This window comes from Pyrus communis, chromosome 1 (genome assembly GCF_041283825.1).
Source record: "Pyrus communis isolate YQ-2024b chromosome 1, ASM4128382v1, whole genome shotgun sequence".
Taxonomy (NCBI): Eukaryota; Viridiplantae; Streptophyta; class Magnoliopsida; order Rosales; family Rosaceae; genus Pyrus; species Pyrus communis.
Window position 1 is genome coordinate 1840509 of NC_142565.1, and position 14032 is coordinate 1854540.

The window sequence follows — 14032 nt, forward strand, 5'->3', positions numbered from 1 at the left end:
TCTCTCTCTCTCTCTCTCTCTCTATGAACATGTCCTCCAGTGCCTTGTCTCTCAAGAAAAGGCTCTTGAAGCCGACCTCATTTTTCGGTGTCAAATCATGGGTTTTGCTTGTAATCTTCATAGCTCTATTCACAGTTGTCACCCTCATCATCTCTCTGCTCTGTGTCATCCATTACCGTCGACGAAAATCCTCCAAATCCAACTTCCGTCTCCCGAATCCCATTGTTTCCAAAACTACACACGATGGTTATTGTAATTCATCCCTGGACCGGAGGCTGCTTTCGCGTAACATGTCTGATATTGAGATGAACAGCGGGAAGCTGCAGCAGCACGGGCGTATGTTTTCCGATCAGTTGGCATCTCCTCAGGCTAGTGGGAGAATCCAAAATAGTAGTGCGATGGAGTTGGGACCCGTTTCTATGTATTCACAAATGGTTAAGGATGTGTGGAGGGGCAAAAAGTTTAGTCTCAAGGAGCTTGAGGTTGCAACGAATGGATTTTCGAAACAAAATCTGATTGGCAATGGGGACTATGGAATTGTTTATCATGGCATTCTGTTCGATAATACGCGCGTGGCAGTGAAAAGGCTAGTGAGTGACAGGTACTCAAGTCTATCGAATCCATATATTTTCGGCAATTATACTGAATGCTAAAATGTTATGCATAAATGAACAGATTTCAAGTCGAGGACTTCATAGCACAAATGGAGGCAATTGGGTTCGTGAGGCACAAAAATCTTGTCAAGTTGCTTGGATACCACATCGAAAGAGCCTACAGGTATGCAAATTTTTCGTCATTGCACAATTTTAGATTTTCGAAAGGCAGCCAATGATTTGATTTTTCTTATACCAGGTTGCTTGTGCTTGAGTATGTAGATAATAGAAGTCTGCACCACTGGCTTCACGAATGCTCGAAACTAGTCAGCCCTCTAACGTGGAGCATTCGGTTGAAAATAATCCAAGGAATCGCAAAAGGGTGAGATCCTGCGTATCTAATTTTATCTGATTAGACAAATTTGTGGTTATATAATTTGAAGTGACTGTGTTTCTGCAGATTGGCCTACCTGCACGAGGATATAGAACCGAAAATCCTACACAGAAGCCTAATATCTAGCAATGTGCTGCTTGATCACCAATGGGATCCTAAGGTCTCGAATTTTGGCCTAGCTAAGCTCTACAATCCCGAGTGGGGAATCACTATAATGGAATCATTAGGGTTAGTTTCTTTGCTCACGGAAAAATCTGTATGCATATATGCCTGCTGATGTTCGCTATGGAACATTATCAATATCAGTTGTTAATGATTTTATGGTCGTTCTTGAATTGCATGGAAGTTCAGTTACATTGCTCCGGAATATGCTTCTACCGGTGATTTCACTGAGAAGTCCGATATTTATAGCTTTGGAGTACTCGTCATGGAGATCATAACGGGGAGGAGCCCTATAGATCGCAGTCAACCCCAAGTATGTATAAGTTCTTAATTTCGAAACATGTAAGGGTTTGTTTTTTCGGTTCAATATGTGATACTTAAATAATGACTATTCGCTTGCAGCCATATGTGGTTGACTGGTTAAAGTCCATGGTTGCGGGACAGAAAATTGCTTGCGTGGTTGACCCTAAAATGCCGGAGAAGCCATCTTCGAAGGAACTCAAAAGGGTACTTTTGGTTGCTCTTCGTTGTGTTGATCCCGATTCAGAACATAGGCCTCAAATGGGAGAGGTTATTCACATGCTTGAGCTGCGTGACTTGATGTTCTGCGATTCAAGAACAGGTATTTCCTTTTAAGTAGTCCAAATTCGTAGATTCGGAATTTAATTTCTGCCTAACTTCTGAATATAATGTGTTTATGTTTTTTTTTTCTCTGCAATGAAAAGGATCAATGGCTTAAGAGACAAACTTCTCCTCGTTCTATTTGCCAAGAAGAAAGCTTCTGCAAGAACAAAGCATCTGCAAAACCGGCACAAGAAAATCCGTTGAAGTTAAACGAATAATCCTGAAACTCTCATGAGATTCCTCACCAGCCATAACATTCATCAATCAGGGACGTTCATCCATAACGTAAATGGAATAATCGAAAATCATCATACAACGAAGATTTCTTGTACATTTATTTTATGCAGTTGAGATTGTTAATTTACTTAGTTTTCCACCAATTAAGACTGCTTGCGGTAATTAATTAGTGAAACGATGGAGCATACATAGCCTACGGAAATAGAAATAACGAAATTTTTTTTACATTTATTAAAATTCATACTGCAATGTTCTTAAACATGTAACAATTCCCATCTAACACGCTTAGAAGAAGGGGGTGCTTGCAGAGCAAGTCACCAACTCAACATCCTCGATCGCGAGCCTATCCTCAGGGAAAGCACAATGAACCGCTTCTTTCTGCTCGGGCAACAAATCACACGCCTTTGGGGTCACATTGCTTGTGATTCCCTCGACATCAGTGCAGTTCCATTGCAATTTCTTCGCCTTCTCAGCCAGTGTGATGGTCACGTTCGAAATGCAAATTCCCTTGAAAGGATCATCATGGATTCCGTCCAGCCTTGCGGAAATAGTAACATTTTCTGCCACAACCTGCTTGTAGTTGATGTTGGTAATCTCAGGCAACGCTTTAGGATCAAAGCCGGAGTCAGGGTGCGATCCATAAGAGCCGGTCATCCAAAAAACATACTTCATTGTCTTCAAGGTCATTCTTCTCACATAAATGTCTTTGACATAACCTCCCCTTCCGACGGCAGTTTTGATCCTCACACTTGATTCAGTATCAATGGCCGTGATGTCCTCACCTCTAACGTCGCGGATTCCACCGGACATTTCACTGCCGAGGGCAATGGTGGCACTGGAAGGTGAAATGCAAGTGAGCCTTCTGATCACAAGGTGCTCCGTTGGGATTCCGACTTTGATTCCGTATTCATCAAATCCACTCTTTACTGCAATGCAGTCATCTCCAGAGACTATGTAGCAGTCTTCAATTCTAATTTGTGAACAAGAATCTGAAGGAAGCATAGAGATTTATACTTACTTAACCGAAAGCTCATGGGTTCAAGTTGTGGAAACAGTCTCTTTGCAAACCAAGATAAGGTTGCGTACGATAAACGTATCTCCCAACCCTCGCAAAACAGTGAGTCTTATTGGCTTGGGATCACCCTTTAATCATGTTCATTTCCCAATTAAGCACTAATGAGCAACAACAAGAACAAATTAACAGGCAGCAAAAATAACAAACCTGGATTAATCCCATCGGTGTTGGGAACCTCAATTGGTGCAAGGATTGTGAGCCCTTGGATTGTTATATTGCTGCAAAATTAGAACAAGATTAAGGGAGTCTTAACCAAATACTCCTTGGTAAAACTGATAAATATACCTAATGAGAACAGGTCTGTGACATCACTTTTTTCATACAACTTTTGACACAAATTTTTGAGAGTCTACTTTGTAATATATTTTAACCATCCGAACCATGTCTCTATTTTAAACATAATTCATAAATCATCTATGCACAAAATTAGACAAATCTAAAATGATTAAAACATTCATGTCTAGCAAAAAGAAGTGGAAGCATACAATTCTACAAAGAAACTCTTAAACCTTAATACATCGGTGATATATTTTCAGATTTTAGTGATTTTAGATAGACGGTAGATATAATCTTTGATAGAAGATGATTCAGATTATTGAAATACATTACAAAGTGAACCTTACAAAAACTTGTGTCAAAACAATAATGCCACGGATCCACATACAATATATATATATATATATATATCTGTGTGTGTGTAGTGCGAGAAATTTTTAAGAGCTGCCATCATTGTGACGTGAGTAACACTACCACATGTTGATGCGGCTGTCGTGCGTTAGTTTTTTTTTTTTTTTAAAAAAAAGGGTCAAATTACCTGCTGTATATGGGATGGACAAACCACGAAGGAGAGTTGACCAAAGTGAGATTAGAAATTTGAATCTGATCAGAGTACATGAGCTCGATCACGTATGGTCGGGTGCTGTTCAAAAGACCTTGTTTGAACTTTGCCCACCAGGAAGCACCTTGGCCGTCGATGGTGCCGTTGTGACCGGTAATTACGACGTCGGTGAGGTTTGTTCCGAAGATGAGACTGCTAAACCTTTCACCGGGGCCATCTCTGCCTTTCCCGTATGAAGGCAGTGCCGGAAGATGAGGCCACTCTGACTCATCCTGTGTTTAATATGAGAAATATATAATCAATATCTACCGGTCACCGTGACTAACGTCAAACTCTTTTTAAAACCTAGGTGTAAAACTCTATCTGTCTTCTGACTAGCGCCGTTTAGAACCTTACTTATGTCAAACAAACCCAAAATATATATACTGAAAGAAAAACAACTGGAGAAATATCATACAAAACAAAGACAAGACATTCAAACCTGAGTTGCAAGAATAACGGCATCCTTATGGAGGAAGAGAGTGAAGTGGCTGGTAAGGTTGAAGCTCCCGGTAAGCCACCTCCCCGGCGGCACAATAAGCTGCGCTCCGCCGTCATATGCCAACTGGCTTAGATGACCAACGGCCGCCTTGAAGGCCTTTGTGTTGGAAGTTTCTCCGTCGCCAACGGCTCCAAAGTCAGTCAAAAGAGCACTGTGCTTTCTACAGTTAATGGCTGAGTACTTGACCGTGTTCGAAATCGGTTTTCGACATTCTGCCGCTGTTAGGAAGAGTAATCCCAACACAACAATAATCGCAGAAGCAACCTGTAATTGTTAAAAACAACATAAATTTGTCAATAAAATATGTAGCAAAATTAGCCTTCTAAACAAAGTATGTAACAAACTATACCCGGAGGCAAGAGCGTCCTCTTCCCAGTAATTTAGATTAGACTAAAATATAATATTGAACTTAAAAAATCTGAATGATTTCGAAAAATTTCAAAAATTCCCTATTGGGAAAATTGATAAAAACAAATTACAATATATCATACATGGTTTCATTCCTAATTACACAGTAGTTTTTTAGAATAGTTCAGGTTGGGCTAGCAAGTGGATAGGTTGGGAGCAATATTGGTGTTGAAACATTGAGACGTCACTTTCAAATTTGACAAACGAAAATGACACCGCTAAAAATTGAAGTTTTAACCCCATAAAACAAGCAAATTAATACACCAACAAAAAAGGATTGAAATAATTCGTGGAAAAGAAGAGAACTTACATGAAATTTTGAGGACACCATTGTCCAAGATTGAGGAATTGTAGAATAATGTTGTAGAGCTTAGGAAGGAGGATAGGGAAGTTTATTTATAGGGGTGCAGTGGACTCATATACATGGTAGGATATCTAAACCTCTATATATAAAAGGAGAAGGAAAAAATGGTGAAACTTTCATAATATCCAACTCACCCTTCTTTTATTAAGATTTTAAAAATAAAAATAAAAAATCACAAAAAAACCTACATAATAAGACTATGGATGGTTATGTTCATTATTTTTCAAAATTTAGTTTAATAAAAAATTAACATCTAAAATAAGTTTAAAAAAAGAGAAAAATATAAAAAAGAGCCAATTACTAGACATGTAAGCATGTAGCAAGATGCTAATAAAGGATAAAGAGCTGATATGAATTAATTACCACCTGGAATTAGAGGTAATTACCTCCAATTATGTAAACAAATTAAACCATTACGTGCAAGGAAAGTTCAGCTTTCCTTATGAGTATGGGTCTAATTCCTAATCTCCTAGGAAGACAAATCCAATGGACATACAAAACTTACCGCACAAAGCAAAGCAACCAAGCACATGCACACGACGGGTGTTCGATCCGTGAGACGGTTTGGCGTCGTACTTCAAAGAAGCGGGCAGCCACAAGTTGGGCATCCCTTTGCACCCAGTAACGTATCCAAGAAATATTATCTGGACGGTGTGGCATGTAAATCGGTATATCATTGAGTTTTTGTGGGCCTGGTAGCATTTGCAAAGTTATACTGCATGCTTGTCAAAATATGCCAATAACTTTCAAGTGAATATATCGACTTATGTCAATAGTTTTTTAGTGAGCATGTCGACAAACGACAACGATAACATATGCCTAGTGAGCGTATTGACATATGCCTGTAGAAACGCATAAAAAGGCATGAGGTTAGCAGCTATCCTACCCCGTGTTCATAGAGTCAATTCGTTGAGCATCTAGACGACAACTTTCAAGGACATCTTATATTTTCAAAGGGCAAGACCCAACTCTTCCATGAAGGATTTTCTAAGCTGGGCTGGGTTAGCTGACACACCTTGCCCTAAGGTGGATCTATCTCTGTTTGTTCCCCTTTCGTTTTCAGTGCGAGTTCAAGCGTCAAGACAAGAACCCACATCTTCGCGTTCTCCTTTTTTCCTTATGAATTCTTTTCCACCATTGAATTAGGGAAGTGTTATTGGCATTCAAAAAATCTTATTCTACACTCCTTACAAGTGTATTTTTATTTCCTAATATAGAAAGTTTGGAGTGTAGAATGAGATTTTTGGAGTGCTAATAATAATTATCTTGAATTAAACAAATCATTAATAATTAATGAACAAAAAAAAGTAAAAATGTGCATAATAAAAAACGAGAGTGTGAATATCACTGTTTACCAACTGAAATACTTGAAAGCCAATTCTCTTTGGGCTTTTTGGGCTCAACTCGTTGGGATTAATTCTTTGGTTAGGGCTTCATAAACAAAGTTTCTTTTTCAACCAAAAATATCATGCACTTTTATTTGTTTCCTCGTAACATTATGGACAAAACAAATTAAAGACCGTTGACTACCATTACTAACTGTCCATTACTAAACCCCGGTTCAAACCGGAATGACCCGCAGATTGTACTACGTTTCGGTCTTCTGGAGTTTGGATTCTCGTTGGATTCTCTTTGTAAAGATTTCGGAGATTCGTGAATCGTATCCGTTTATTGTGCATCATAGATCAGAAATCATTTTAAATATTTTTATTTAAAAATAAATATAAATAATAATTAACAAAAACTGATCGCACAATATACGATGAACAAACACAATTTATGAATCTTTATAATCCTCGGATCCGAAGAGGATCCTAGGTTGGTCTTCGGGATCAAGAATTTGCCACGACACCTACCTACCTGTGGAGCCGTTCCCGCCAATTAAACATCCCGAAAAGTTTTGGACTCGTTAGTGAGTGAATACGTAAACTGCTACGTGGCGATATATGGCAGCTAGTAAACTGGTACCCGAAAAAAGCCAAGTCCAGGTGTCGTTTGTTGCAACATGTTGTGATTCGCTGTCGTCTCCTTTGCAATCCTTCCGATGAAATTATTGTCACGTATTGTTTTTTATGGGTTAATTAATATAGGCTCGTTTAAAAAGTAATTTTAAATAATTGAAAACGCTTTTAAAATTAATTTTTAGTAAAACTGAAAGTTAATCTTAAATAGATACTAAGAAGAAATTTTTTTTTACGAAGCACATAATTGGTATTTTATTAAGGAAACATTTTACGTGTTTTTAGAATTCAAAAATATTTTCTCTAAAAGATTTTTAAATTATCAAAATGCACTTCTCAAATGATCTTGTATTGAGCCGGTTTCTATCAATATCTAACAAAGGTTTTTTTTTTATATTTAAAATGATCTATGAGATTAGTATAACTCCTCATTTTAGTCTCTGAAATTTAAAATCGATTGAAATAGTCCATGAGATTGTTCATTTCAATTTGTCTATGATTGTCAATCATTTCAAATCTTCTATGAGAAATCTCCATTAAATTGAGAGCATTTTGTCAACCTTGAACCGATAGTTTCTTCAGTTTAACGAAGGTTTTTCATAAAATGATTAAAATAATTGACGATGGATAATAACCATTATTATGAATTCTAAATCTGAGGAATCGATTTGAAAAGTTGTGACAATTTGCTAGACTAGTTTACCTCAAAAGCTATCTAACGAAATATTTAAATAAGAAAAGGGATCATCTTCGTATCCCTTCCACCAAGTTCTCGTCATCAACTAATCTGGATTCTTGAAATTTGATCCAACGGTTACAAATAAAGATTCACTTTAAAAGTTATAATAATTTTAGCCAATTAGATTTTAAAGGTTCGAATTGTTTGATAGAGAAGACTTGATTGAAGAGATGCGTGGGAGGATCCCTTTCCTTTAAATAAGAGGTGAGGAGGGTCCGGATTGTATGAATGGCTTTGCTGTAATTTTGTTGACAAATCAATGGCATTAATTTTTTAAGTTTTTATGCGTTTGTCCATCCGAGTAGTATTAAAGGAGTTTTGGTCTGCCCCTCATGAGATTTTGAGGGACAGAAAGGTGTGGTCTTTGTTCACTCCAACTCCACCCACCTTCAACTCAACCTCTTTCTCTATCTCAACTTTCAACCTCACCGACAAGTATACTTCCATGGCGGTCGGACTCTTCGCCGCCACAACCCCCACCCCCTTCCGCCTAATCCAATCCTCCTACCTCCTCCCAAAACCCAAACCAGCCACCGTCTTCTTCCCAAATCTCCGCCACCAGAAGTCAGCACTCCACAGGACTCGCCGGAAACTCTGTTTCACCGTCTATGTAGTGATGGAGGACCAAAAACAGATAACCCACCTCGACAATTCAGCCGGAAAATCCCCGGAAGCCGATGATTCTCAGATCCCAATCGTAATTCCGTCGGTTCGCGTGGCGGAGAGGCTGTCGAGGAAGAAATCGGAGAGGTTCACTTACCTTGTCGCTGCCGTGATGTCCAGCTTTGGGATTACTTCCATGGCTGTCATGGCTGTTTACTACAGATTTTACTGGCAAATGGAGGTAAATTTTTATATTTCCAAGCTTTTCTCAGCTCTCAAAAACCCACCAAAAAAATCACAGATTATTATTATTATTATTTATTTGATTGAGCTTTTGAGTTGGGTGTTTTTGCTTGTAGGGTGGGAATGTGCCTATGTCTGAAATGCTGGGTACATTTGCTCTATCTGTTGGTGCTGCGGTAAGTTCACTCACCACTTCTTTTTTAGCAAAAGCAATATTCTATACTATTTTTGTGCTGCTTCTGTTAGAATCGAAAGCGTTTTCTGACAACCAAAAGCTTAACATGCGAAAGCATTTAGATTTCCGATGAAAATCACTTGCATCAAAAGTATTTTTAATCAAAAAGGAGAAGTGCTTCGTACAAAAGCAAGTCCCAAATTGTGTATGAAAAAGGAGTTGGGTCTATTTTTTTATGTTTGTAGGTGGGAATGGAGTTTTGGGCAAGATGGGCACATAAAGCTCTCTGGCACGCTTCCTTATGGCATATGCACGAGGTTTGTTCTCTCTTCGATGTCAACAAAATCTTGAGTTTTGATTTTTTGCTGCTTTTCATTCGTTAGAAACCCAGCAATTAATGAGAGGAACATGCCAAGATTGGATTTTTACTTAATACGAGCGATATTCTACTTTAAACTAATTTAACTCGTGGGATGAACGTTAATTGCAGTCGCACCACCGGCCTAGAGAAGGTCCGTTCGAGCTCAACGATGTGTTTGCGATAATCAACGCGGTTCCGGCAATCGCCCTCCTTAATTACGGTTTCTTCCACAAAGGCCTTGTTCCTGGTCTTTGTTTTGGTGCTGTAAGTCGCTTTCACTTTCAGTATCTTTATGAACATCTGTGTTTACTGTTTAATTAACGACTTTAATCATAATTAATTAATTAATTAATCTAATTTTTGTTGTTGATATATTGACTTGGAATAATAGGGCCTTGGAATTACGGTATTTGGCATGGCGTATATGTTTGTCCACGATGGTCTTGTGCATAAAAGATTCCCAGTGGGGCCCATAGCCAACGTGCCGTATTTGAGAAAGGTTGCTGCAGCTCATCAGGTAAACTATCACCACATAATTTGAATCTTCTCCAGAGCTTAAGAATGACGAAATTTGAACTTTTGGTTTGCGTTAAAAAGAGATTAGAACTCTTGATTTGTGTTAGGTGAATCAGCGGAATGACTAAATGAGTTAATGAGTACCATCGGATTCAATTTAAGTAGTCTGGATTGCCTGATCTTTGGAATCCGACAATAAAATCTGGAGAGGATCTCATTCCATTACCAAACAAACAGACACTATAAAATAATACTTATCATATTAATTAGCTCCATAATTATTGATTAGAAACAAGATTAGGCATTTAAGTATGAATTTCTGTTCAACTGAATCTAACCGTCAAAGATTTGGTTTTGATTTGGATGTTTTGGCCTCAGCTCCACCACTCAGAGAAATTCGACGGTGTCCCATATGGGTTGTTTCTTGGACCTAAGGTTAGTCATCAATTTTTTCTGCCTTGAAAATGTTGTTTTAATTGTGGGATTTGTTTTTTTCAAGCAAGCGATATTTTAATCTCGAACTTGAGTGCAGAGGAAGAAACAAAATGATTTATCTAACTTGGCTAATTTCAAGTCTGCTTTATACATATCGTATGATTTGCGGTCGCAGGAACTCGAAGAAGTGGGAGGACTAGAAGAGTTGGACAAGGAGATCAATAGAAGAATCAAAGCATACAAGGGCTTGTAACTAGATCAAAATTTTCAGTGTATAAAAAGTGATAGAGATAAATTAAATTAAATGGGGTTTTTTGTGATCAATTTTGTGTTACATGCATATGTATGCATGTTTCTGCCAATTTTCTGGGCAGCCAGAGTCTTTGCAATGAAGAAAGAGGAGGTATTTTGTATGGGGATTTATATTTTGTTCCACTTACATAGCATGACGAGCGATCACCATTTTGTCATTGAATTTAAACCTTAAAACCTAAATTGAGTTGGAAAGGATCCTCTTACGACCAATTAACGCCGGATTCTCGGGTAAGGATCTTTCCACTCGCAATCAGCGGAAACCTTGTAAGGTCATCTCCAATCGACTCGGCCAAAGGGTTATGGGCTAAAAATAGCTTGGAATGACACGAAAACTGTCTTCAATTGAGGGTTAGGCCGAATGGTTTGTGGGTCCTACTAGGCCAAAAACCCCCAAATCAAGCCAACAAGCTAGCCATTTGCAGCCAGCCTTCCAGCGTCAGAATGTTGAGCTTGACTTTGTGGCAAGTGCAACAATACCATGCTTTCTTTGTTATTGTGGCAAGTGGCACTTAAAATATATTCGAAAATTTTATTTTAATATGATAGTTTAATTTAATTAACCATATTAATTCAATTAAAATAATAAATTATTGAGAGGGTTATGTTTGGCCTATAATCTTTTGGCCTCTTCGGTTGGAGATGAGGTTTTTTGTCAAAAGGTTATGTTTGACCTATGACCCTTTTGGCCCCCTCAATTAGAGATGCTATAAAATATGATTGACATTATTCATTAAAATATAATTTCTTGCAAGGCTATAGGGCTAAACATGACCCTTTGGTCCTCCTTTGGTTGGAGATGGCCTAACTCTCGCTGTTGCGACCAACATGCCTGCCTTTCTCTCGCTACCACCGATGATGACAGTTCAACATGCCCATTTTTATCCGTTTGTTCAGAATCGCTGGGTTTTTCTCAAAATCGACGTCAGAGGAGTCGATGAATTCCCAATATGTATGACCCAAGGATTCATCTCTGTCGAAGAGGAAGAGAAGGGGAAATCAACACTTAAGAAGAGGAAGGGAAAGAAAGAGGAAATTAAAGAAAGATCTCCAACTGCAAGATTTGAATATGACGATCAAGATAACTTGGTCGGCAGGTCCGGAGGACATATATCTTAAGAGGATTGTTACCCAAATTAAATGAGTAGTGAGGATGGTAACTATCCTTTTTCATTAGGTCAAAAGATAAACGGTTGTTCATGGATTATAGCACCCATGGCCTAATGCTATCACTTTCACCGACTTTATTTTAAAATGTTACTTTTGACGGCGCATGGAACAAAATGAAGCCTGAGGGGGACCAATATTAGGGAAGACTTAATAAAACTTACATTTGTAAGGGCAATTAAGAGAGAATGTTTGGTAGGACTCTTTTAAATTTAATTTATACATTTTATTCATGAAACATGATGGGAGGCGCTTAACTGTACATCAATGAACGTTCACATATTGGTTGACGATAACACGTCCATATACAACTTATAAGGAAAAAAAATTTCGAATCTACGTTTATTTCTAATTTTTCAAAGCATTTCGTCATTTACTACGCTGTCGCTCCACAGTAAACGTAAGTGATTACATTTTTACTAATGAGGGGTTGATTGGTTACTTTTTCTTCGAAGCCATTATATTTATTTTAGTTGGAGGGCACTTTGTTTTCCTCTAAACCTATTTATCCGTTAAGTAACTAGATTGACACCCGAAAAAGTCAAGATTTAGGTTTAGTTTATGTTGATCGAAGACGAAGGATCGAGGAGCTTGTGTTTGGTAGTTCGAAAATTTGCCTCGCAGTCCTACGCGTCAAAAGTTTGTATACAATACTTCACCACAATATAATCTCAGATAAAAAATTTGATAAGGTCGCGTTCATAGTATTTTTCTTTAATCACATTGTGCCCTGGATTGAACCATTTCTCTCAACTTGGTCTAGTTGAATTCAGTGGCAGATTCAGTATTCGAACGTTGGTTAGTCTTATTGTTAAATCTTTATGCTTTTTTTAATAGAAACAGAGTAAGAAGTGCGTAGTTTTTTTCTTCAGTTTATTCATTGTAAAAAAACTCATACCCAACATTCAAATGATCATTGAAAAACCTGCACATATATATTTCTTAGAGTTCAAATGATCTTGAGACCAATTTGGTGCCGAAATACAATCTTCACTGGTCGAGTAAGCAATATCGTCCGCCATAAATAGATAAAGGGTCCCATAGATAAATAACAAGTATGATTATATACATGACTCCTTGAATCTGAAAAGTTTTGAATTTTGATCACCGTCCACTTCGAACGAATAGGGTTTATGTGTGATTCAATTATTCAAAAGTTTGTGACATGAAATAAAGTATAGCTATTCAGATTCACATCCAATATTCTGAAGCCACGTATTGTATAGAGGTCATACCCCAAACTGTGTGTATCGTGGTGCTGACTCAACCCAACCATGCATATAATTTGACCTAATTTCCATATCGTGTCGTGTGTGTGCGCTGTTGCCTCATGAAGCTACCGCGTTTCGCCCATTTTGTTTCGTCATGCCATTGCTCCATTGCTCGACGTGTGGAGGGTCGTGCCATCGTCCCAAATGCCCCATCTTTGAGAAGAAACTTCCACGAAATTATCACACATCTCTCTCTTGTTACCTGTTACGTGATGAGAGATGCAGAAAAGAATTATATGTATAACGATAATAACTAAGGTTTGGTCCTTAACTCAACGACTATGTGATCGTTGACAATTTTGTTTTTGTTTTTCTCAATCATCAAGTGACGAGATATATATAAAAAGCAGGAATATGCAACATGCATTGAAACCCTAGACCCCAATATTAAAACGCAACCTTAGTGGCTCGTGCACTTACCTTTACAATTAACACGTATGATCTTTTCCAATTTCCAATCCAATTTTTCATTTCCAAGAGATTAAGAGCTCCACTTTCCTTGTTGGTTTTGGCCGTCAATGGGAGTGTTTAAATTGAAGTGTACCAATACCTGTCAAATTTGATAGAAAAAAGCAAAAGTGGGGACCTACTTTCTACTTAACCCAACTTCTCGACAGAGGTCGGAAATAAGATAAAAGAAACTTTTATCTGTCGAGCATATTGTATATTGCTTCCGACATCACCATTGCTTTTCTTAATAGCCCGTGATTTTGCGTTTAAATCTTCTGTACTTATTTTGTGTATGTTTTTTTAGTGGTTTTATTATGATAAGAACTCAAGATGTGCTATATACAATATAGTTTTGAAATTTGTCATAATCACTAGGACACAACGGAGTGGTTATGGCTTGATTATTGATTGATATGTGCCCATAAACTTAATCCTCATTAACTATGTTTTCATAAACGTAAAATATGTCTATAAATAATAGGAGTCACAGAAAGGCCATGCACAAAACAGGTGCAGAAGATTTGAACTCCATAATCTTATGGGCATGTTTGGTGGCTGGTTGG

At 37.9% G+C, this 14032-nt stretch overlaps 3 protein-coding genes across 3 annotated transcripts; 2 read left to right on the top strand and 1 right to left on the bottom strand.

Moving 5' to 3' along the window:
* Positions 1–17: 17 nt before the first annotated feature.
* LOC137721086 (putative serine/threonine-protein kinase At1g01540) lies at positions 18–1869 on the top strand. Its single transcript, XM_088691708.1, has 6 exons — positions 18–601; positions 676–777; positions 853–975; positions 1054–1215; positions 1339–1462; positions 1552–1869. The coding sequence occupies exons 1-6, from the start codon at positions 24–26 to the stop codon at positions 1783–1785; spliced, it is 1323 nt and encodes a 440-aa protein (XP_088547834.1). The 5' UTR covers positions 18–23; the 3' UTR covers positions 1786–1869.
* A 349-nt stretch (positions 1870–2218) lies between these two features.
* Positions 2219–5396, bottom strand: LOC137721236 (putative polygalacturonase). Its single transcript, XM_068460336.2, has 5 exons — positions 5183–5396; positions 4405–4728; positions 3900–4195; positions 3233–3303; positions 2219–2999 (listed from the first exon to the last, which is right to left on the bottom strand). Exons 1-5 carry the CDS (start codon positions 5201–5203, stop codon positions 2296–2298), a joined length of 1416 nt encoding a protein of 471 aa, XP_068316437.2. The 5' UTR covers positions 5204–5396; the 3' UTR covers positions 2219–2295.
* A 2859-nt stretch (positions 5397–8255) lies between these two features.
* Positions 8256–10692, top strand: LOC137720357 (beta-hydroxylase 1). Its single transcript, XM_068459417.2, has 7 exons — positions 8256–8780; positions 8899–8958; positions 9203–9274; positions 9448–9582; positions 9710–9835; positions 10213–10269; positions 10445–10692. Exons 1-7 carry the CDS (start codon positions 8382–8384, stop codon positions 10520–10522), a joined length of 927 nt encoding a protein of 308 aa, XP_068315518.2. The 5' UTR covers positions 8256–8381; the 3' UTR covers positions 10523–10692.
* Positions 10693–14032: the final 3340 nt, after the last annotated feature.

Coding starts and splice junctions, on each gene's coding strand:
- LOC137721086 (XM_088691708.1), top strand. CDS start 24: ATGAACATGTCCTCCAGTGCCTTGTCTCTCAAGAAAAGGCTCTTGAAG. Junction 602..675: donor AAAAGGCTAGTGAGTGACAG/GTACTCAAGTCT, acceptor ATAAATGAACAG/ATTTCAAGTCGAGGACTTCA. Junction 976..1,053: donor ATCCAAGGAATCGCAAAAGG/GTGAGATCCTGC, acceptor GTGTTTCTGCAG/ATTGGCCTACCTGCACGAGG.
- LOC137721236 (XM_068460336.2), bottom strand. CDS start 5,203: ATGGTGTCCTCAAAATTTCAT. Junction 4,729..5,182: donor TGGTGTCCTCAAAATTTCAT/GTAAGTTCTCTT, acceptor TAACAATTACAG/GTTGCTTCTGCGATTATTGT. Junction 3,304..3,899: donor GTCCATCCCATATACAGCAG/GTAATTTGACCC, acceptor CTAATTTTGCAG/CAATATAACAATCCAAGGGC.
- LOC137720357 (XM_068459417.2), top strand. CDS start 8,382: ATGGCGGTCGGACTCTTCGCCGCCACAACCCCCACCCCCTTCCGCCTA. Junction 9,275..9,447: donor CCTTATGGCATATGCACGAG/GTTTGTTCTCTC, acceptor CGTTAATTGCAG/TCGCACCACCGGCCTAGAGA. Junction 10,270..10,444: donor GGTTGTTTCTTGGACCTAAG/GTTAGTCATCAA, acceptor TTGCGGTCGCAG/GAACTCGAAGAAGTGGGAGG.